Source organism: Myotis yumanensis, unplaced genomic scaffold, assembly GCF_028538775.1.
Source record: "Myotis yumanensis isolate MYYU_CA2020_CCGP unplaced genomic scaffold, mMyoYum1.0.hap1 SCAF_12, whole genome shotgun sequence".
NCBI lineage: Eukaryota > Metazoa > Chordata > Mammalia > Chiroptera > Vespertilionidae > Myotis > Myotis yumanensis.
Genome location: NW_027223763.1, coordinates 45967950 through 45993236, shown reverse-complemented (window position 1 = coordinate 45993236; position 25287 = coordinate 45967950). Strand labels below are relative to the sequence as shown.

At 43.6% G+C, this 25287-nt stretch overlaps 1 protein-coding gene across 4 annotated transcripts in view; it reads right to left on the bottom strand.

The window, feature by feature from the left end:
- SMARCA2 (SWI/SNF related BAF chromatin remodeling complex subunit ATPase 2) overlaps positions 1-25287 on the bottom strand; it is a 168203-nt gene that overhangs the window by 4106 nt on the left and 138810 nt on the right. For 2 of the 4 annotated variants that reach the window (XM_070431561.1, XM_070431562.1), the window contains exons 28-32: positions 24488-24705; positions 16143-16196; positions 6984-7089; positions 6413-6514; positions 2925-3057 (exon numbers count right to left, since the gene is read on the bottom strand). In XM_070431561.1, coding sequence (XP_070287662.1) covers positions 2925-3057; positions 6413-6514; positions 6984-7089; positions 16143-16196; positions 24488-24705 — 613 coding nt within the window. The remainder of the gene's footprint in view (positions 1-2924; positions 3058-6412; positions 6515-6983; positions 7090-16142; positions 16197-24487; positions 24706-25287) is intronic. The other 2 variants (XM_070431563.1, XM_070431564.1) reach the window with 1 other exon arrangement.

Here is a 25287-nt window from a genome sequence, read left to right as displayed (position 1 = left end):
GAGAGCCCAGAAATAAACCTCCCATGTATAGTCAATTAATTTATGACAAAGGAGGAAAGAATATAGAATGGGGAAAGGACAGTTCTTTAAATAAATGGTGTTGGGGAAATTGGACAGCCATATGCATAGGAATGAAACTAGATTAATCATAAAACTCCTAGAAGAAAATACAGGCAGTAAGTTCTTTGACATGACCTTAAGATTTGACATTAAAAGGAAAGGCTGTGAATGCAAAAATAAACAAGTGGGATTCCATCAAGCTAAAAAACTTCTTGCACAGCAAAGAAGCCTCAACAAAATGAATGTTAACTTAGTAAATGTGACAACATATTGTCATTCATGTATCTGATAAGGCGATATAAAGAACTCATACAACTCAGTAACAAAAAAACCAACAATCTGACATCACCATTATTACTAATGATCAGGGAAATACAAATCAAAACCACTGTGAGGTATTATCTCAGACCTGTTAGAATGGCTACCATCAAAATTTCAAGAAATAAGTGCTGGTGAGGACGTGGAGACAGGAAACCTTGTGTACTACTGGTGGGAATGTAAACTGGTGCAGCCACTGTGGAAAACAGAATGGAGAATCCTCTCAAAATTAAAAATATGGGTGCATATGATCCAGCAATTCCACTTTTGGGTACTTAGTAGAAGAAAGCAACAAAACACTAACTCAAAAGATATATGCACCCCCATGTTGACTGCAACATTATTTATAGTAGCCAAGATATAGAAATAAAATATATATATATGTGTGTGTGTGTGTGTGTGTGTGTGTGTGTATACAAACACACTTATAAAACAGAATACTTACTCAGCCATAAAAATAATGAAATCTTGTCATTTGGGACAACATGGATGGACCTTGATGGTATTATGCTAAGTGAAGTAAGTGAGAGGAAGGCAAATACCATATGATCTCACTTTATGTGGAATATATAACAAGCTCAGAGATACAGAGAACAACAGATTTGGAGGTTGCAAGGTGGCGAAATAGGTCATAAGGGTCACGAGGTACAAATTACCAGTTATAAAATAAGTTATGGGGTTAAGGTACAGCAGGAGGAGTACAGCTAATAATACTGTACTGCATATTTGAAAGTTGCTAAGAGTAAAAGTTCTCATCACAAGAAAAATCAATTTTCGAACTATGTATCATGATGGAAGTAACTAGATTTATGGTGATCATTTCACAATACGTAAGAATATCGAACCATTATGTTGTATACCTGAAACTAATATGATGTCCTAAGTCAATTACCCCTCAACAGAAAACCGAAAATTTAAGAAGAGAAGCACCGGCAGATGGAGTCTCACTGAGGGCCCCCAGGAAGGCATGCAGGCTGCCAACACCGAACTTACAGATCTAGATCATCAGTTGTTTTATTAAGCCACAAAGTTCGTGGCAACTTGTAATAGCAGCAATTGCTAGTTAACACACCAAGCCTCGAGAGAGACTGAAGAAGTTAAACTGATAGATGGGCTGGGCGGGCAGCTCTTTGAAAAGAGAAGAGAAATCTGGCTCTACAGAAAGAAATACCTAGAAACACCTAGCTAAGATAATGTAGGCTTATTCATCAAATGCAAGGATATAAGCACTGGGTGAGAACCATATAAAATGGAAAATGGTTAAATAAATAAAAGGCAGCATCACTCGGGAGAATGATACTGGGCATGGGGAAACAGACTGGGGCACTGCCGTCAAGGAGGGGAACCCCAGCTGAGTAGTAACATGTAAGCGTCAGATGTCTGCAAGGATTTATGGGTGAGAATGTTTAGGACAGCATTATTTGGAGAGTAATATATTTTGGTACATTCATTAACGAATGGTAATATAAATTGCTGTTAAAAAAAACCCACAAAAACACCACACAGATTGCTGTGGGAAATGCCCCCAATAAATAGAAAAACGACGCTATAAAACAGTGTGCTCTACTTTATGAACAAAATACTTATGTGTAGAAAAAACTGGAAGGAAACTTCTCAAAACGTTAAATGTATACTGGGTAATAAAATTATACAAATTTTCCTTTCTTAAAAAATACTTTCCAAGTTGTCTGTACTAAGTATGTAATTAGGAACAAATCTAGTAAAAAAAATTTAAAGCATATCTGTACTGTTTGACATAGCAGATCATAAACTACTGGGATTTATTACTTTGAGAGGAGGTATGGGGTGGAAACATAATCGGGTTAAGAAGAAACTTTAGACTTGAAGGCAGATTTAACTTTGGAAGATGAGGGTTATCACCAGGGTGGGACTCTGTATGGCCGCAAGCTAATATAGTACTTCCTTGGGTGCAGAATTTAAGAGGGCAATGAAACCGAGTCATCAAGACAAATATTCTAACACAACACTGTCAAAACACAAAATTAATGCCAAGAGTCCATGATGCACAAAATGTCAATATTTTAAATAAACACACAATCAGTACCTGATCCATGATGGATAAAATGGACCACATTCCAACAATTATTTTCTCAAGTGGTGGTTCTCAGTGTGGTCCTGGGCCAAGCAGTGCCAGTGCCCCTGGGAACTCGCTAGGAACACTGACCCTCAGGTCCCAGTGCAGGCGACTGACCTGGGACTCTGGGGTGGAGCCCAGCTACCAAAACCCTAAGCAACAGATAGGAGGTACTGACCACAATGCTGACAGAAAATGTCTATTACACTGGCTTGCTCAGGCAGCCTCCAGTGAGCATTGGCCATGTGCTGAGCTTGGGGGCACGCATTACCTCATTTTCCAGAGGAGAAAACCGAGCCTGAGCTGGGTTAAGTCGCTGGCAAGGACATGACAGAACAAAGCTGGAATGCAGATCGGCCTGGCTCTAACATCTGATTTCTTAGCGCCTGTGCAAACACTGATGCAGGTGGCCAAGGGCACAGAAGCAGAAGAACCTGATGCCTGAGCTTACCTTCCGACTCCGACTCCTCTTCATCTTCTTCCTCCTCCTCTTCATTGCTTTCGTCCTCGCTCTCCTCCTCTTTGGCAATTTTCTGCCGTGCGCTCTTAAACACCGACTGTAAGACGATGGAGTCTTCGTAGATCTAAAGTCAAAGTGGCATCTGTTAGCAACGACAAGCTGAGGGCCCAAGATTCACAATTGCGGTGGGCGCTTCTTTCTCGTGAAGCACACCAGCTTCGCTTTACATGGATTTTACTAGAAACATCAATGCCAGCTTTTATGCCGACAGGATAATCAAATAGGGAAAAGCCCACATGTTCTTAGAGAAAAAAGTCCATACGCAGTTGAAATAATTTTAGTGTGTATGTGCCTGTGTATTTCTGTGTGTGTGTGTGTGTGTGTGTGTGTGTGTACAGGCGCGCACTTGGGAAAGAAGGGTGGACTTCTGTAACAAATCCTCTCATCTTTGACAATAAAAGTAGTTTAAAAAACTCTTCTTATTTGAATTGGTCTATCAAATAGTGTGGCAAAGCAACCTTCTTTAAAATGCAGTTCCCCTAACAAAATGGAAGCTATTCCTTATTACTGAGCTTATCAGTACCAGCCAATACTATTCCAATCAATACTTTATTGTTAGTGTACCCGCATACCTGAGCATAGCCCTGTAGCTGCTGAGAGATATGAACTTCTGAAATGTTCCTTTTTTCCCCCCCAAAAAAATTTAAAATAGAAGTACCATATATCTAGCAATCCCACTTATAGGTATACAGCTGTAAGAATTGAAAGCAAGGACTTGGAGAGATATGTGTACACCCATGTTCATTGCAGCACCGTTATTCACAAGAGCGAGCCAAGCGGTACAAATAAACCAAATATCCACTAAGAATAGATAAAACGAGGTACCTACACATAATGGGATACTATTCAGCTTTAAAAAGGAAGACAATCCTGCCACATGCTACAACACAGATGAACCCTAGGACATTACACTAATAAGCCAATTACAAATGGACAAATACTAAGTGATTCCACCTATTAAGTATCTAAAATAGTCTAAGTCATAGAAACAGAACAGCGGTTTCCAGGGGGAGGGCAGGAGGGGAGTCATTGTTTTATGGGGACAGAGTTTCCGTTTTACAAGGTAAGAGTGAGGAAGATCTGTTGCATGACAATGAGAATATACTGAACACTACTGACCTACACACTTAAAAATGGTTAAGATGATTAAGTTAAGCCAAAAATAAAAAAGGAAAAAATGACCACTGCTCTCGAGGGCCGTATTCCTTTACTTGTAAAGATGCGCCGCACACCTGGCCACTCATGGTGAGCCCCAATAATACAGTCCAATAGGACACAGGCCTGGGGGTCAGCACTGGGATGGGGCCATGGTAGAGCTAGCTAGAGACATCACAGATGAGCTAGATCTTAAAGGTGAGGAGGATTCCATTGGGGGTGAGAAAGGAGAGCGAGAGAGAAAGGCGAGGCAAGAAAAAAAAAAAAGATGCACCTGGGGTTGAACTTTCAGGTCACGATACTGGACTATGTTACAAAGCATGTCATACCTTGTGATAGTGGAGGGGGTACACAGGCTCCCTGCAGTATTTCTTACAACTGCATGCACATCCGGGGAAGCAGGTGTTTAAGGGACTAGTCTGACTAGACCAGGGGTGGGCAAACTTTTTGACTCGAGGGCCACAATGGGTTCTTAAACTGGACCGGAGGGCCGGGACAAAAGCATGGATGGAGTGTTTGTGTGAACTAATATAAATTCAAAGTAAACATCATTACATAAAAGGGTACCATCTTTTTTCTTATAGTTTTATTCATTTCAAGCGGGCCGTAGTTTGCCCACGGCTGGACTAGACCATAAATTGTTTGGTTAGTTCCTCACTTCATAGGAAACGAGGCTAGAGTTAGGGTAAAACAGCCTATGGAGGTTAAATTTATTCAAGAATTCAACAGTGCACAGGGAACCACAGAACTCGGTGGGCAGTAGACAGACAGGATAAGAGGGTGGTCAGAGAAAGATAAACTCATACCCAGTGTGGGCTGGGAGGGAAGCCAGTCAAGGGCCACTGCAGGGGCAGGACAGTGAGTGTGGGCAGCCAGGGAGCTGTGGGGCTGGAAAGGGACAGAGGACTTGGCACAATGTTGCCACATATTATAAAGGACCCCAAAACCTCTCCAGAGACTGTAAATGTAAATGGTCACTCACAACAAGACTTCCTTGTTGACTCGTGTATTTACTGTCTGTGTCCAGGTTTTCATCTCAGCTTTCTTTGAAGAGTGTCTTGAACACACAAGGTTTGCTTTCAAGACCTGTTTTTGTCAAAACAGTACTTCTGTTTACTGCCACTAACCTAGACACATACAGTCTGTTCCAAGGCACAGACTGAGGATTCCCGTGTTCTCCACGTTAGTGATTGGAATTGACATGAAGGTCAAGAAGCCAGATCGGGAAAGTGGCCTAAGGAAGTCAGTGGTGGCTGACAGTGCACTGGCCTCTCTTCTTGGTCTTTCTTCATGGGAATGAGGAGCATTAGGCCAGAAAAACACCTAGGGAAACGGGGGCTCCCACAAAAGGTGAGTGGAAGTGAAGTGGAATTAAAGTGAAAGTGTCCTCCCCCTAGTTATCTTTCATGAATTCACTGTCACTTCTATATTGTTAAGCTTGCTCACTGTGGATATGGGGAAATAAAGAGAATTGCAACTGGCTTGAAGAAAAGGAAATTCTGGTAAGCAATTAACACTCCGGTGTGGGGTGAATTTCCCGCCAAAATATAAGATGGCGCGGGCAATTATTTAGGTTTCCCGCGCAAAATCAGGGATTTTTATGATACCTATTACCCCAATGGGTATGAAACGGTTCGCATACGCAGGTAGGTATCTTTGTGAACGGCAAACAAACAAATATTTGGTAATACGCAGTTACAATCGGCCCGAGTTTACACGTTTCCCGCACTCCACCGCAAATCTATATGAACCGAGTTAAGACGGCTCCCGCGGAGTACGCGCAATTCACGCGAGCCGACTTAACTCGTTTCCCCCACTCCAAGTGTTAAGACAGCGTGTGTGCACACATACACAAACACACACACATTTTTTTTGGTTTTAATCCATAAGCTTCAACTCCCGGTGCAAGGTTACCATCAGAAAAGAGGAATCAAATACACAATCTATAGAGGCCCAGGCTGGACCTCCGGCTGCAAGCATTACATGGAGTGACTGACTTGAATTCCTCCTCTAATGAGAAGCGAAGCCTTGGAGGGAAGTGTGAGCAGGAGCTGGTGTAGCTATGGTACGCAAGAGCTGGCACGGGTCTGAAAATGCCAAAGCCTCAATTCACTTATGCAGGTAGCACGGAATACAGGCTTTTGCTTTTTCATTTTCCTTCTGCCAGGGCAGTAGCAACGGTGCAAATGTAGAAAATGAAATGTTTTACTTAAAGGAACACAGGAAGTTTACGGTTAAAGTGTGTTTAGGCGTTACAGACAGACCTGGGACCCCTCCAGGTTGAAGGTCTGAGCGTTGTGGCAGAGGAGCATGACATCTTTCTCCAGGTCGCCCAGGCTCCGGTACTTATGATTACGAATCCTTTCCTGATGGGAATTTGGGATAAAATAGAGGAAAAGAGGAGGGAGAGAAAAATACAACAGTTATTACTTGCTTCACGAAACCCAGTTTTCCCTTTGTCTTCTCAGCATTTAGCCCTGCCTGGGGTGCGGGACCGCACAATCCAGGGGTGCCGTCCAGAGAGCCCGGCCTCCCACGCAAGTGCCTTCTTACAAGGGGGAGGGCGGAGCATAGGGGTGGGAAACAGAAAGAGCAATGGGTCTGCAGAGTCTGAAACTTCTTAAAGTGCAATATAATAAAACAGAGCTCTCGGCAAGATGTTTAAATAACAGACGTGTAAAGGCACAAGGACATCCCAGCCTTTCTGGTGACAGGCCCTGGAGGGGTGTCAGTGGCAATCAGACAAGATGCCACCGCCCATGTCCTATCATCGTTTCAATGAATTTACTTCATTAATAAAAAAGTTTGTAAAAAATAAAAATAAAAAATATCTACCTTGATTTTTTTGAAATCCACCGGCTTCCTAATTAATTCATAGTATTCTGGTAATTCTTTCCTTGAAGGTAACTGAATGAAGACTTCACTGAGCTGTCGCCCTGAACTGTAGGGTGGGGGAAACAAACAGACACGTAACAGAGCGTGCGCTCCTGAGGAAAGGTTCCGTTTCACTTCATTTCAGACAAGCACACTGGCATCCCATGCATATAGGTGTGGGCCTCCTTTTGCCGAGGAAAAACCCCCAACTCGCCCGGAGACGAGTGCCTCTTCTGCAAACTTCAAAGTCACACTGACGTGCCGTTAGGTCCCCCCTCCTGCCACACACCTGACACGAGAAGTCCGCTGTGGGTTTCTTCCAGAGCAATCCTCTTTTCATTTTGATAGGAAAATTTAAAATGCCCCTTTCAACCAACGTTCATTTTTTAAATGAATAATAATTGAGTTGGTTAAAAAAACCCCCACACACAAACAGACTGTATTTTCCATATTCCTTTGTCTTCAAATTCACTTTATATTTAGAGAATAGGTTAGAATAGACTCTGGAACGGCAAATGAAATGCTTTCGTATGTACCTGGGGACGCCTATCTTTTTGGTCCTGTTCTTTCTAGAGTACTTTACACACCTTATTGTTATTTGCCAGAGGAACCCCTTCATCTCGCCTAACTGCACCTTTGTGTGTATGGAGCAATTTGGGCAGAAAAGAACGACCATATTAGCAAGTGCGGATGCCGATGCTGCTGGAACAGTGCTTCGCCCTCCCCCAAATGCACAGTAGCTTTATTTGAAAGCAGATTAGCAACAAATGCTTAGCATTTTGTGATTTTGAGAAAAAGGCTATAAAGTGATATATAAGCTTTCTACGTCATTTAATGTTAGAAACAGACACGGTTAAAAGAACAAAATATACGTAATTTAGATTCACAAGCCTAATATCTGACGTGGCCCATCTAGATCAGTAACAGCTGGATATGGTATAGCCATTTTTCACAATAGCCTCGCTTTTCTTGCGATGCCATCTCTCTTTCCTTTGTGAAGCCAGAAATATCAAAAAATAACCGTAAATCACTGCCATGTCAATTTCAGAGGCGATTTTAGCAATGTGCCAGAATGCTAAAAGCAGCAGCAAAGAATGAGTGACAATGTGCCGTTTTAATCCATAGTCCCAGTTGTATAATTAAAAAATAATCATAATGACAGTTATCATAAAAAAGGCATGCGCAGTAACTCAAACGGTTGCCTAGCAACCAGTGGGGGAAAATGCTGAAGTGCAAAGGGGCCTGCATAAATTAACCGAAATCTTCTGTCAAAGGGATGGGCGAGTTTCTGTTTTACTAGGTCACTGTTTTATTTTTTAATGCATATATGGGCTTCATGAATACTAAAATCAGGCGCAAACAAAGAGGTTTAAGAAGACTGTAGTGGAATAGGGAATTGGATTTTTAGATTCTTGTGGTAAGAATCAAGGTATTCTCTCACACACAGACTCACAGCCACTCCTACGCACCCCCTCCCCACCTTCCTGGGTTGAGAAACGCATTTGCACCTCCACAAGTTACACCACATAGAATGTCACAAAACGCATTTTATTTACTATCGCCTTCAACATACAGCCACAATTTCTGGTCTATTCTTTTTCTACCATTCTGAGATTTTATATATAGAAACATTTTACCTATTTGAAAAGGAATTATTTGAAAGGCGATTTATAGATACTATAAATTTTTCTATTTCTATCAGCGACTTCTTTATTATTAGCATTCTCTGTAACCTAGCAACAGTAAAGAAGTCAGACCTCTTTGCAATCTTGGATTTAACACCTGACCCTCAATGACATCATCAGTGTCATTTTCTACATTGCCAACAGATGGTGTCATCTTTCTGTTGACACACTATGAGCACATCTCTGCTTTGTACACCTGTGATGGGCACACTCTTCACTTCAGCTGTGCCACCGAGTGTCTGGCACCGCGGTGCGAGAAAGCTCTAACAGGGCCAAAATGGCTCAGTGAGCTTGTTCTGATGTCTCTGTCCTCAGTCAGGTTATAGAAACTCTGGACCCTATAAGGAGACAAGTACAGAGTTACATGTGCTCATAAGAGAGGGGACTGAATGTTCTGAGACTCAGGGCCAACAATATAAAATGAGACAAATTTATTCTGTTTCAAGACATTCCTAGCCCACTCCCTTTCCCCCTTCCTGAGAGCAGAGGACACAGGCAAGAGGGGGACCGGGCTGTCGAAGGAAGTCTTCCTGTGGCTCCGTCTTGGCTTTCTCAGCTCATCCTCTGTGAACCTGGCTTGCACTATTGACCTGACTCTCCTGGTCAGGATATAGCCTCTCTCCTGTGTACTCCCAAGTACCATGGCCACCCCCACCCCCCACTTTATGACTAATTCCAAGTCTCCAGAGCTGACCCATCTCTCACTCCTTGGCTGGAAGGGTCTCTATCCTCCCCCGCCCCTCAAATACCTCATTATCCATCCAGGATCGAGAAGCCCTTCTCCATAAAAATGAAAAATTCTTCCCAGTATTAACTAACTCTCGGTGCCTCACTGCTCAGAACTTAATTCCTCCATGTGTGTTCCTCCTCCTCCACACAGGGTGGGAGCATCTTCCTTGCAGTCAGACCCTGCCCCTCCCCGATCAGAGGCCGTGGATCTGATGGGCAGCGCAGGAGGACATGCCAGGCGGTCCTGGGGCACATAACCTACAGGACGCACCGAGTCGCTGTGACCACTCGTTAAGGAATCGCTGCAGTTAACGTATTTTTCCCGCAAGTAAATGGGGGGGGGGGGGGGGGGGATAAGAAAAAAGTGGAAGTGCAGCTGCCTGATAGTTCTGAATTCTTGGCATTTCTTTATCAACTTAAGCCAAGCAAAGGCTTTTTCAATATACCTTTTCAAGTGCTTTTTTTTCCCCCCAGTGCTGGAAAGTTATGTGTTTTTTTAAAAGTACAGAACAATGGACTAATTGTATAGTGGTTTGCAGAAGGTGTTCTGTTTCTGTTGAAATGCTTACCCTACCCCCAAGGCATTTTCCATTATGTCACTGTACACAATTTGAGGCCTAAGTATAAATTGCTTCCCATCACCAAAGTGATACCCACTCCCTTCTTCCAAAAAAGGATTCCACTGATGGCCTGTAACTTCAGATCTACTTTATACAGTGATCTATTACAAAATAAGAAACGTGACCTTGACAAGACATAAGGTGGGGGGGAGGGGGCAAAGCGTAACCTGAAATAAAAATTTAAAGGAACCCACTGCACTTAACAGAATTTCCTGGTGCTGGTGGGCAAGCACAGCTTCTCTCCATAGAGCCAGTAGGCATAGGGACACAGGGCCATGATGTCATGCTGTGAGATGCTAAAGCCTTACATGCCGCTGTCTCAATGGTGGTTTGAAACCCTGCATGTATAGCTTACACACTTACACACACACACACACACACACACACACACTCTTGAGATTTACTCTGCTATGCCTCATCTGGGAACCAATACTTCTCCCATTACCTCCACAAACCCAACGGCAATAGTTTCATATCTATACTACTGTGATTCTAAAATGATGACTGCACACCTTATAAACAGTAAATCTGCATCAGCTTTACTTATGATTATAGTTTAGGTATAGTTGGAAGAGTGCAGAAGACTGAAATGCCAGCTGGGAAACCGACTCCTTTAAAATATTATGGCTTTCCAACAAGCCCAAACCAAGAATATATGATACTGGGTGAATCTTTTTGTTTTGCTGCTTTATGGTTTTTCTTTTTATCTGCCCAAACTAATCTATTGACAAGCACTTCCAATAGCTACTTGTGAAAAAGAGATTTTTAACTAAAGTTGAGATAGGTTTTATTTAATGAATGTAAAAATGTGGCTACCTTGCCTATGAAAATGATGTCATGGTTTAGAAGACCACTTGGAGTTGGAAGACTTTTACAGAAAAGTTATTACAGTCCTAAAGGAATCCAACCCAGGAAATCATGTGGGAACAACTATAAAACTGGGTCAACATTGGAGGCTAGTAGGTGAAAGCAAGCTGCTGCTTTTCAGGGTCAGATTCCTGGGAGATTTCTTTCATACATGTCACTGACACATGCACTCCGATCAGAGCAGCAGCCCACTTAACCAGAAAGACCCCGGACACCCTAGCCAGCCCCAAACTAGGTATCACCTGCACCTGCGCTCCGTACTCACTGCTGAGATCTCTCCTCTGAATCTTACTGGGTGCTGACGGATGATAATTCCTGACAAGCTTGGAAATCTGACCTCCAGGACTCGTGAAGCATATACGAGATCAGCAGCAAAACAGAATGGATGGGGCAGGCTTGCTTCTGGTAGTGGACTTGGTGGGTGTAAAAATGACCAAGCATTATGTTAAGGACTGTAGGTATATGATGTGCCTGAGTTGTCAACAAAAATAAGGTTGCATCAGGTTACTGCAAGGTAAAGCCTGATGTAAGGAGACGACAGGGGCTCGGCCAGCTCAGGAAGAAAAGCACCGAGGCTGTATCCAGAGCCTTAAATACAATCACACTTGGAAGCATGGTTTTACTTTTGGTAATCCACTCTCAGCTAAAAATGTAGCTGCATATAATTTTATGGATAGATATTTTACATGTGTATATGCACACACATGTATTTTGTGTATATATATGTGCATATGCACACATAATTATATACATGTATGTGTACATATAATTTTATATGTATAGTCTATAATTACGTATATTAAGATTATGTGCCTTAAAGAATAATATATACTTGTTATGAGAACATTCACCAAAAAAAAACTCACCCATATAGGATATTACATTTTAAATGCAGGACTTCAACGAGGTTTTTAAAAAGGCATTAACTATATGCCAGAGCATAAATAAACATAAATAATGTAGTCTTATTGAAAAAAAATAAAGGCTTACAACCTACTGTAATTTGGAATCATATTATCATCCATAAATAAGGTAGGTCTCAAACACTTTTTATTGGGTGACCTTCTTTGAAAATATGCTGTAAGTCAAAAGTCTAATCTGATTTTTCCCAGAGAAATGCTCTCTAAGGGACATGTGCCCCATCCTTATTTCTATCAGCATGAACATCCCATTTCACCAATTCACACCTTTTCACTCTACCATACAAAGCCAAATAAATAAAGCAGGATAATTCTATGAAATTTTTAATATATCGCAACGGTCAGAATCTCCTACAGAGTTTCTATTCAGAATCCTCTCATTGAACTTACAACTGCAAATCAGAAGTGCTCAGCAGGACACTGGGTTCAGGGAGTATCACCTGTTTGCTTGTCCAGTTAACCATTCTGATGAGACACTTGAGAAGTTAGATCATCTATCACTTGACTTTTCAGAAATAGCAACTCAGGACATCTAGATGCTTCACTTTTTCTCACTTAACATTTCCTAACAGCAGGAAAGCTTTCTAACTGTCCATCTGTCCAAAGTGACAGCTGAAGGCCTGCTGGGTCCTTGGTCAGCTACTCTGCCAACTTTCGTCACCTCAACCTGTAGATCTGGACACCACTCAGAGGATGCCCTCCTTCCCTTCCACGGCCTGTCCGGTCCTCTGATCTTACCCTGGGCCTCTACTTCATAAAGGTAAAAAGATGCTTCCAAGATTTTGGCTGAATTGTGACCCAACCCGAAAGCATCAAGCTTTTGCAGGCAAACAAAATCAAATGCTTCTACACGTGAGCGGTAAACCCCAAGCGTCCCTTTGTTAAAGGGGTGGGTGGGTCACAGCAGGCTGTGGAGCATTGCTTTTTCCTGTAATGGCCCTTTTAGTAAATTCTTCAGGAACACCCATGAGGTGTGATTCTAAAGGAATGAGGCAGACCCCCCTCGCCCCCATGAATATACAAGCACACACAGGGCGGGCAAAAGTAGGTTTACAGTTGTGAGCACACGAAACAGAATTTATTCTCGTATTACTATTTATTGTATTGTTTTCCGTACAAACAGCTGTAGACCTACTTTTGCCCACCCCCGTAGATACCCCAATAACTGTCATCTTCCAGTGCAATCCATTTTTGATGAAAACACGTATGGAGTTGTTGTGGTGAAGACAGTTTATAGGACAGTAAGAAAATGAGTTCTGTTATTTCCAGCTGGGACTCCTTCCCCCCTCGGGAGAGGCCATTCATGTAAATGACACCACCTTTACTGGGAAGGCCTTGCAGCCTGGAGAGGCAGAGACCCTGTGTTTCCCGGCCAGGCTAATGCTGGAAGCCTTGGGGAGGCAGGCTTCTTGCCCCTCGGAAAGCAAACAAACCAAGTTTATTTGTGGCCTGCCCACCTGCTGGATGTGGGTATAATTGGCTGAGCAACATAAATAAATGTCAAGTCACCAGGGGTCAAAGAAGTCTATTCCAGTAAACACCTGAAAGTATCATTATTTATAACGAGGGCAAAATAAAGTGCTAGAATCCAGGTCTCCCTGAGCAGATTCTCTCTGGACTAAATGCAGCTACTGAGCATATAGTCAACATTTCCCAAAGTGTCATCCGTGGAACATAAGCTTAATGAATTGCTAACAGTGTTCCTTAAAAGGGTATGTGTGTGGGGGGTGTGGGGTGGGGGTTCCATTGGTCAAATGAGTTTGGGAAACACTGGATTAAATATGGTTCAACAGCTTACTTTACATTCAGAGCCTCTAACTGCACTGGGAATTCTCCAAGATGCTACAGGAAAGGTGTATCCACTTGGTCACATTACTGTTTCATGGTCATTTCTCTATAATCTAATTAGGGTGCTAAGTGCAAAATGCCTGGGCCTGAGCTCCAATGTCACAGCCCCTCTACCGCATTTAAAGAAATATGGACTGTCTGGTGCCAACACTGCTCAAAATAAATTTTATCTAAAAGAGCTTCTTGGCTGGTCCTGAAGGGACAGTCAATACTAACAACATAATCACAACGTCAAGGGCTGTTAATAGCTATGGAGAGAATTTAGATTTCCTGGGATGGAGTACGTGGGGCTGAGTAGCTACACACACACACACACACACACACACACACACACAAGCACGCATGCGTACAGGCATGCATGTGCCACCTTTTCATTTCACCTGCATTTCTGTAAATGAAACCACATTCACTTACCACTCAAGACAGAGATCCAAGTTATCTTCCTCTTCTCACATCTAGTCTGCCCCTAAATCCTGTCAACCACACCTCTAAGGATTTATTCTCGTCAACTTACCTACTATCACGTCCCATGCCATATCTCTCTTCCCTTGTGCCTGATGGCCCAGTCCTACTGAGGTCTGTGTGGCCCTAAAAGGGTCCTGGCTTTTCCATCTTCCACATCTGCCTGCACACATGGGCCTGAGTACCTTTGCCTCCTCCTCCCTGCCACGGTCTCCTGGGGGAATTCCCACTCGAAGCTTCCCCTATCCCTGCCCCATTCCTCCCCTCCCATCATATACATATACATATACATATACATATACATATACATTACTCATAATCTGCATCCATTATTACTTTATAGAGCTCTTTCATTTCTCTCCCATCCTTAATACTTGCACAGGGATTGAGACAGAAAATGCTCAGTACCTTTGAACACACGAAGAAAGGAATTAAAAAATAATTTTTAAAATGTGTTCATCAGAATACAACCTCCAAATTTGTAAACTCAGGCTAATGGGGAAAGGAAACATATGTGAGAGTCAAGGACAAAAGAGACCCAGAGCCCTGAGGAAGCAAACACCAGCCCCTTGCTATGGCTCTGGAAAGTACAGCTTTCACACGTCTCCCGTAAAGACGCATTTATCTACGTCCCAACTACCTGCAGTCACGGCATCTCCTCAGAAAGCCCAGGCATGACACTGGAGGCTTGCAATACCCTTTAAAGTGGTTATTAAATCCACTTCCCATGGTCACATGCCCAAGCTGATGGAAGAGGGAAAAAGAGCTGTCTGTCCTTGTTCCCTGGGCTGGGTGTTTAGTACCATTCAGACCTGAAAGCCTCCTTTCTCTTTTGTAGGGTAGAGGTGTTTACCCATGTTGGTTCATTATTTAAACTGCCCACATAATAAAGTCAAGTATTTATTGTTTCAATCCCAAAATTCAAATCCAAACCGAGTTCTCTGTTACAGAGGCAAAAACAGAGCACAATTCTTGACGTCTCTCAGTACACACTATGGATGGTGTGTCTGGCTTCCAGGATTGATAAATATTTACTGAACACCAACAGGGAGAAGAAAAAAAGGGCAATCTTGCCCAATAGTTTCACCTCCACACAGGTTGTGGGTAGGTACAAGTCACCCCCATGTTTAACCTCCTTCTGTACAGGACAAAGCCACAGCTGGTGATCGGTATTCATCCTGAAACACAGCTTGTTTCTGTTCTTTTTCCTCCTTGCCCTAAATGGGATCCTAACCTAGTGGGAGAGGGCGATGCCATAAAGGACATTATTAGACAAATGTGGAATAGAGAGGTTAAGTATCATATTGATATTTCTTTAAAGGTACAGGCTGACAGCAAGGGGAAAAGAAATGTTACGTTCAATATCTTCGTAACAACTCCCAACCCTGGTAAATCAAGCAAACCCCTCTCCCCCTCTCAGCTAGCACCATGACGTTCTCACAAGATCTCTAAGAGAAAAGCATTTCTGCTTTCCATCCGACAGAAGCAAAGGCACACACAGGTTACAGGCTGGCTCAGGACACTCAGGACCACAGGCAACAGGTAAGTCAGAAGTCACACCCTGAACCCGACCCAGCAGGATTTCACTCCAGAATGCCAGACACAGAGCACCCACCACAGGAGATCCAAGCGCCACGCTGCTCTCCACCGAGCTTCTAAAGCAGCACAGCACAGAGCAGAGGCCCGCAGGGTGAGACAGAAGCTGCGCGCAGAGGGAGGGGGAAGCAACAGAAACCATGGCTGAGGTGCCGGGGGCGCCTTGGTCAGAAGTGCATTCAGAGGATGGACACCCCAAATGGAAACACTGCACACAGCCCCGAAGCCACAGCGGGGGTTCCGGGGTATCTGCCGCCGCCACCCCGCACTCCGAGGAGGGGCCATGGGGAGGCGCTGGAGAGGCTCGTTTCCGACGCCTTTAGGAATCGGTGAGTTTGGCGTAGCAAGGGATACCTGTATTTAGAGACACGGGAATACAAGACAGATCCTGACCTGTTTCCTTCTATTTCCAACTGAGAATTACTGGGCACCTTCTCCACGTTACACCTGCGGTAGAGTAGAAAGAACACTAGCGTCAGAAGACCTGGGTTCCCGTCCGGCCTGGCTCCTGCCTCCTAGGTTGGGTCATTCATTTCGCTCTCCACGGCTCAGTAGACTCACCTACCTGCCTTGCCCACCTCACGGGAAGGTCGGGAAGACCACACGGGGTTATGTTTGGAACATCATTCTGAAAAAATATATACTTCTCCAGAAATGGGGGGAAAGAGAATTTTCTAACTTCTTTGGGACTTTTCCAGCTTCTCTCAAACGCAGAAATACCTACTACTCTGGTCCCATTTCCCTCCACACATGTTCTGTGTGGCCTTTAGGACGCACACTCCACCCACTGTTCCGGAAGCAGAGGGAGACCTGAGGAAAGCAGCGTTAGCCCAGTCGAGCTCCTCATTGGCAAACGGGGCTAATACTTACCTCGGAAAGCTGTTCCGAACACTGAACAGAGGCCGCAGTTGGTTACGGCACCAGCACATAGAGGGAGCCCCAAACAACTGCCAACCCCGGATTCTGAACCTCATCTAGGGAGTGGCTTCTACTTCCCAGAACTCCATTCCAGTCCAACAGCTCACGGAGCCAATGACCCTCAACTGGGAAGGACCAGAAAGCAGCACCTGGGGTCTTTAGTCCTTTCTGGGGGTTCCAGGGAGCCTCTTCCGTTGAGGGTTTGGAAACTGCTGTGCTGGTGTCCATTTGTGTGGGGGCAGAGAAGTGGCTGACAGGTGTGACAAGTCTTGAGAAAACCCCCTGCCCCAGCAAGATCTTACCCTGGGCGCCCTTTGGCCCACACAGCCCACACATGGCCACTCAGACATCCCTCCTTAGAGCCGCTGCCAGCGCGGCCCTAGGGGAGGAGGCCTTGCCGAGCGTGCAAAGCCCAGACAGAGAAACGCAGGAGCAGTGCAGGCTACGGAGAAGTAGCTGGAATGTCTGAAATAGAAGGGGTGGCAGACCCTCTTTCCCAGGGTAGAGGTTTGACCATCAGGCAGGCTACTGAAATGTTCAATGGGAAGCTGTTGAAAGTTCTTAAGGGACAGTGTGACGTGCTCAGATAAGTATCCAGGAGGAAGGCAGAATGACGGGAAGACTGGAGACGGGGAACACAGGCAGGACATGCTGTCCCAGACCAGGCCAGGCCAGTGATGGGAGGGGTCCGAGGAAGACAGTGTGCCAGGGGGCAGAGGAGGGGTGCGCTGGGGAGATGCGTGTGTGTGCGTGTGCGTGGAGGAAACTTGGTATCTGAGTGCATGTTAGGAGTAAGTTACGGAATGGGAAATGCTTTCATCATTGCACTTTGGGGATATTGAATTGATGACGGTGTTAGCCAAGGGGATACAGAAGCCATAATAGACTGTGCCGCCTCCGAAAGTGTAAGAGTGAAGGCAGAGAAACCTGCGAATGACAAATACTGTCTGAGACATTCGACAGACCACAATGCAGATCGTTTGAGGAGAGATGGGCATGGTTCTGCGGTTTGAGAGTATCAGAAGTGACAGCTCACTGGGTATGTGAGGCTCTGAACAAAGGAAATCCCGGCAGAGTAATTTTAAATGGGGCTCGTAAGGAGCACCTGGGGACAGACCTACCCAGCAGGTCAGCAGTCTAACTGGCTTGGGGCAAAAAAAGTACAAACAAACAAAAACCCCAAAGTGACAAAAAAGAATATTACCTAATGGTATGGATTTGGCTTTAAGAATGTATTTACTTCAAGTGTATTTTAAAAAGACAACATGAACTGGTACGAACAGTCTATCTTATGAAGCCTCGGGATGAAGGTCAACGCGGGAAAGCCTTTCACACAGCAAGCACCTAAATGCACTCCAGGTAAAGCACTTTGGAGAAAAATCTTGGAACAATGCAATGCTTTTTAATAAGAGTCCATCCCTTCTGAAGAATGAGTGGACTACCTGTGAGCCTTCAAAATAGCAGTCAGCTTTACTCAAAATGAGAGAGATGCTAACCAATGCCTTTCCAGCATATATAGGAATTAAATGAGTACATATATATCACTTTCCCCCTAAAAGTGACCATAAACATGAGATGTCATTGTGCCTCATATAACGGACTGACATGATCACCCGCCCCCCTTTCTCTGAATTCCCCAGTCCACTGCCTGTTCAGTAACATGGATTAGGAGGGCCATCCCACCACATGGTGAGCCCATGGAGGACAGCAGGCACCTCTGGCCCTGTTGTGCAGTGCAGGACTGGAAATGAGGGGGGGAATGCAATAAATGAATGGATGATTTTCTACAACGTGAAAAGAGCTAGGTAGGACTCACAACAAGCTAAGGCTTGCCACCTTCTTAGATAGAATCAGGGCTTACTAAAACGAGGGGCAAGAAGACAGTCCATGTTCAGGAAAGAGAGCAGAGCCTGAGGAGCCCTAGGGAGAGAGAAGCCCTGCGGTTGTCACCCCTGCCACTCTACCATGTACCAGGGCTGTGTCCAATCAGATAGGCCGGGCAGATAGTGCCCGCCTCTCCCACTGCTTCCCTGTGCGCTTTCTCAAAGCTGGTGGACCTCAAGTCCAAACCCTTCGCAACCACAGGCCCAGGCCTCACCAAATACTCCTGCTACAAGTCTTCAAACAATTGATGGAGGGAGGAGGTGACAATGACCTCATCTGCCGATTCCAGGTTCTTTGGGAAGGAGAACAATGCTCGGATTTGAAAGCAAGGCATAATAAAGGCTGAACAAAAGCTACTGATAAGGAGAGTGGATAGAAAGCGTACCGAGATGCTTCAGATGTGTTCAAGTGTCCAGTTGCAAACTAATTACATCCTGAGACAGCGTGTGTAGGTTGCTCCTGCTAATAATGGTTAAGAGACCAGAGAACAGAAATGGAATCAGAAGAATCGAGATAAGCAAATGTCCCCATTTCAAAAGAAGAAAAGGAACTGGAGACTGCTCTGCTTGAAGTGTACCCTTGCTAAAAACTTAGTAGAAATTATTCAGATGCCACCGGGCTATTTAGAGAAGATAAATAATACCATTAAGGAGCAGTAGGGGGTCTCTTAGAAAAAGCCATGGCAAGCTAACCTCATTTCCTTCTTTCAGCGGGGATTCTTAGTGGATAGATTGGAGAGGCCATATATGTGTATGTCTTGGTTTTAGCCCTTCTAGATAACCTTGAGAAAGGAGAGATAAGTGTGGGTGACATGATAGCATGGTCATGTGAGTTCACAGGTGGCTAATCAACTCTAAGGATTGCTGGTTAATAAATTCATGTCAACCTGAAGTGATTTTCAGGGGCATGATATAGAGACCTGTCCTTTGCCTGTTAGCAATTTTTCAGAAATAGTCTATAGCAGTGATCGGCAAACTGCGGCTCGAGAGTCACATGCGGCTCTTTGGCCCCTTGAGTGTGGCCACGAAGTTTCAATCGCACTGTACGTGCGCGCCCGCACGTGGTATTTTGTGGAAGAGCCACACTCAAGGGGCCGCAGTTTGCCGACCACTGGTCTATAGCAAATCTTCAGATGACCAATAAAACTTAGGAAGACAAGGAAGTAAACTTGATTTTTTTTAAAGGCACAAAAATTCAGAGTTCTATCAGTAGACTAGAATGAGTAAACAAAAAAAATCAGTTAATTGGAACTGCACGTGGATAAGAATAATATCAGTAGATGCAGGTTCAAAAAAAAAAAGGAAGAAAGAAAAAAAGAAAAGAAAAGAAAAAAGAAATACAGCATTCCAGTGAGAAAAGAGCTATCTGCATGTTTGGGGGAGGAGTTTTTCCAACAAGTCACATGTTCACTGTGAGTTAACTCTGTGTCAAAGTTGCTGGAAGAAGTTAACACACTCTTGAGTTATGTTAACAGAATCCTGGTGTTCAGAATAAGAAAGCTAACCAGCCTGCAATGAGCCCGCAGAATACATGTGGAAGTTCCTGGTGCCACGTTTCAAATGCGACACTAAGAAAGCGTATGTGCCAAAGGCGGGGACCAGGGTGGTGCAAGTCTAGGTACCCCCGGAGAGCAGGGTGAGGTGTGTCAGCCTGAAGAAGGATGTCCTGGGGTGAATGTGTTTGCAGATGTTGTAAAGGACATTTCTTAGATTCTCTGAAGGTCTAAGTAGAACAAACAGCTGGAAGTCAGAGGACTGAATCCATCTTACTGAAGGAAATGGCTGTTGTGTTCAGAGGTAGCCTGTCTCCTAACACTGGAGCTAACGCTGGGCATGTCCACACCGAGGCTGGACGACAGTCAGCCAGAGGTTCGGGGACACAGATGGGTTGTGGGAAGTTGGACCAGGTAGAGATAAAACCTCTTTCAACATTAAGAATCGCTCTAGGAATCTCTCTTTATTCAGGTTAACACTATAAGTCACATCTCTAGACTTGGAATAGCTCTACCCGCCCCTACTCTTCAGCATCGTATTCAACATCTCATCCCGGGGACAATGCTTATAGGGTACAGATGCAAATCAGGTTGAATTCATTTTCAAAGAAATAGTCTTAGGATAAATATCACATAAACTGAGAATATGGTTTTAGAAGTCTCCTACATAAACAGAAAACAAAGCACGCTTAACAAGTCAGAGCAAAGCCTTCTGATACTACTCGACAGAGTTTTCTGTTTGGGGAAATAGAACGGTGGGGCAGTGGGGCGGTGGGAACGGGGAGCAGCGGGCCAGTGCTGCCTCTGACAGCAATCACTGTAGGAAGCCTTTACAAAGATGAACCACACAACATTGGCTCTTTGGGGTGACATTTTAAAATGAGACCTGGTGCTCAAAACAAAGGCAGTCAATAGATGCGTACATCATCCTAGTCCTTTATTTAAAAGAAAACACATCTGTCCCAGAATCATGGAAGAAGGTTGGGGGTAGGGTGGGGAGAACTGTCTCACGAGAGAGAATTAGTTCTTCTATATCAATTAAATATATATGGCAGGTCTGACTTACTACCCTGCTATTCTGCACCTGATAGAGATCTAACGTGGACTGGGGTGATGGGAGGCAGGTTAGCACAGGTGGCACTTCCTTCCCAGGCAGGTTCAGTTACTATATTAGTAGCTGACTTTAAGGGTGCAAAAATCTGAGCACATGGAGAGGTACGTTTCCCAGCAGCGTTTTCTAAATCCAACCAAAAATATGACAACATATCTAATTACAGCCCTCCTAATTTGAGTGCCTCCTACTTGAGCACCAAGTTTGGTAAGAGAAATAAAAATATATAAATAGACTAAGTGCTTTTTCTAGAGGGTTACTAACATGAAATGTACATGAGGCATGCAGTGGTGGGAAATTTCGTGCAGATTCCCCAGAATGTACCTAAAACGTGGGAGCTAACAGAATGGATCTTAGAGGGGTTCCTTTTCAAAGGAAAGGTAAAATAAATAAATAAAACCAGAGGATGTGTGTATGGGGGGAAAGTACGCAATGTCTGCATGCTGAAGACGTAAATATCCTTCCTTCCACTACCATACAACTAAAGACTTGCTCAATAACCAGTCCCACAGAAAGTGTGTTTTTGGGAAATAAAAAGACGGGAAGCCTGTCAGCAAGGACACTGACTTTATCGTGCGCCAAGCCCCATTCACCCACCCCTGTGATTCCTTATACATAGTCTGAAAGGCTAATTATTACTTATTAAACTGTCCAAAAACCTTGGGTTGTATTCACTCATCAAATCCTCGTAACGCCTCTAGAGGCAGGTGAGTAATTATTCCATTTTGTGGATAAGAAAAGTGAGGCGGAGGGAGGTTAGGTAAATTGATCACCCCCCACCCCCCGCCACGCACCCCCCGCCCCGAAATGCTAGAGTTAGAATTCAAACACAGGTAGTTAAATCAGAATGTTTTTATCTTTCTTATTGAGCCACAAAGTGTTCTTAATTTGTTGTAAATGTTATCCTTTTGTATATGGTGAAAATATCATATAACATATCTTGTAGACTGTTTTTTAAAAATCTCTAGAAGTTCTAAATTTTGATGTAGTCAGATTTGAAAACCATTTTCTTAATTTATCTTTTTTACCTTTTACATTTAGGTTTTAAATCCAACGGGCCCTCACTCTATCTGTTTAGATATGAAACAAGACAGGAGCCTGTGGTCTAAACTACTGCACTATGCCTAGCTGACTTTTAAGCGACCTAACCTTATACCTCTGTATTCTGCGCAGTTTCTAGGAAAGTGGTCAGCCCACAGCCATGGATATCCTTAAATCACAAACTCCAAAGGCTATGGAGCCAGCAGGTGATATAAAGGAGTGGAGGGGCCAGGTGTGAAAAGCATGATGCTAAATGGTAACGGACACTCCTACTGGAGGAGTGAAAGTGCGTGATGTGACGGGGACTGTGACAAGCCAGAGCATGACAGCCCGCAGAGGCGGCAGCCACTTCTTCACCCCGAGCAGCTGCTGCCGATGGGAAAATTGGGTAGTTTGCTGCTAGATATTCAGGTTTTCCAAAAAGGGGGGGGGGGGGGGTGTGAAACAACAACAACCACCTCTCAAGTTTTATTTTAAAAAAGCTCGCTAATTTAATGTTTGCTTTTTAATTTTTTAAAAAACGACGTGAAATATGAAAGAAAACCATCTGTGGTCCACTGGCTGGTGACCTCTTTCCTGCCACGAAGCAGGAGACAGACATCCCTGGAATACCAGGCCTGGCACCGAGCCTCCCAGGACTTTCTTGGCTGTTCTCAGCGCTACGGCAGCCCTAACCTCACGCACAGCAGGTAATGACCCAGATGCCTGTCAGAGACACAGGCATTTTGCTCTCCTGAGACAAAGGGCAAGAAGAGTAAGAAGTATATGCAGAGGGATACTGCCTTTTTTTTTTTTTCTTTAAGCCAGGGGCTGATAAAATGAGGCGCCATAGTCCAAGCTGGCTTCCTGGATGGAAACTGTTCCTGCCTCCGGCAAACCTACCCATCGGGCTGGGGGTAGATAGAAACTTGACAGAGTTACTGACTCTTGGTTTACAAGGAAGTTTGCTGTTCACTGTAGTAAAAGAACGGACTTCTGGCCAAATTTTCCTCCCTGAATTGCTGTCATCCCCCTGTGTCAAGGAGTAGCTCACCCAGACCCAATATAATAGGGCTGTCCCCCTTGTGGCCACTTCAGAATTCTGTGAAAAAAGGGGAGGGTAGTAAAAATCAGAAGCGGGGGACCAACAAGACCTGGTGGGTAAAGAGGGCAAGTTATTCTCACCCTTCACACACACCTCCTCCCACTCACTCACTCGTCACCATTTCTGAAAACTCCTAATAAATAATATAATAAAAACTTAACAATAAAACCCCATGGTTGAAAGTTTCTTGCTTTTGTGACTATTTAATCTTTATAATGACATTCTCTCCCTGGTATAACACATTCACTAAAATCACAATGAAAAACTAAAATCACAACTTAGATATTCGTTTTAAAACTTTCAGGAATACAGAGCAACACTAGTTAATGTAAAATATATATATATATATATATATATATATATATATATATATATATATGTAACTAAATATATATATGTAACTAAAAATGATTAATACCATATGCAATTTAGAGAAATGTTTGTTTTGTTTCCTATCAAATTTTTCCATCAAAATGACATGTAATCGTCCCATTCACATGCTTAGCAAGTGGAAACCAAATCAACTAACCAGAATGTAGTCTAACTAGGTTATCTACTGTAGCGGGCTGACACCCTAAAACACCTTTGCTTTGGTTTTCAAATAATTGCTCATTGTTTAAAATGGTCTGGGGCTAGTGTCCAGGACAGATTTCTCAAAATTCACATTCAAAAGTTCCATGAAAAAGAGGCAAAGTTTTTTCCACGCTGTCTATATAGTATTAGGGGGGAGAAGAAGATGGCTCAAGCAAGTGCTCAGACAAGACGGTCAAGGGTGTTTGGAGGAAAGAAGGACCCGTAACTTCGATGAAGCACCTGTTTGGTTGTAAACAGTCTTAACATGAAATATTTACCTTAAATATGCTAGGACTGTTCTTTCTCTAACAACTCAAACCAGAAGTATAATTTCACTCTATTGTTTCAATCCTTCCACACCCCTGATGGTATTTCAGAGAGCCCTAAGAATCCTTCTCCAGTTCAGATTTCCTTAGTTTTGTAATCTAAACTCCTGCTTCCCAAACAGCCATCAAACATCATACGAGACAGCAGTAGTGGCCATTTTGAACACACCTTTGAGTGAAAGCCACAAAACACTAAGTAGAAAGCATGCACCAGGCCCAGTGCACACCTCAGTAACGCCTGCTCTGACATGGCCTCGCGGGGGTGGGGTCTCGGTGAAGATGACCAAGGGGAAGGGGAGAGGCACTCACCTGTCTTTGTAGTTGATCACAGTATCGATGATGGCATTCATCTGCTTTGTCAGTTTGGGGGGGTTTGGTGACAATTTCTCTGCGGGAGGGCGACCTCGTCTCTTCTTAGCTTTTTCCACGTCTTCTTTTGCGGGATCTTTATCCACATTTCTTCGTCTTTTTCGTTTCTTAAGCCGTACTTCCTCTTCCATTTCTTCCAAATTGCCGTCTTCAATGGCCTGTTACAAGGGAATGAAGGAGAAAAATTCAAGACAAGAGGATAACCAACATATATACACACACACAGAATTTGAATTAATTAGACTAAAATGAAACAAACTAACCAAAAAATAAAAGTTAACAGCAATCAGTGGAGTAGGAAGGAAAAGGGAAGACCACCATATCACATAAAACGCATCTTTAACCCAAGTCTGTTTCATGAGCAAAATATGTTGAAGGCCTGAAACACTAATAGTAAGGAAGACTATGACAAATACGAGCAGATCTGAACATTTAGGTGTTTAAGGTAACTGAATCCAATTGAAACTGTGTCTCAATAGAAGGAAAAGACCTTAACTGTCTCGTTACTGTAAGGGAGGAAAAGATATAGTTTAAAAAAAAGGGGGGATGAGTGAAGAAAAAAATATTCCTTGAGAATACATCCTTACCATCATATAAGCATTGACCATTTCTTTAAAAGATTTTTACATCAATGTATGCATGATTCACAACATAAATCAAAATTGCATCCAGATTTTTGTTCTCACGTAGCCATTCATAAACAAGGAAACGGAGAAGTACAAAGCCACATTCCTTTGTAA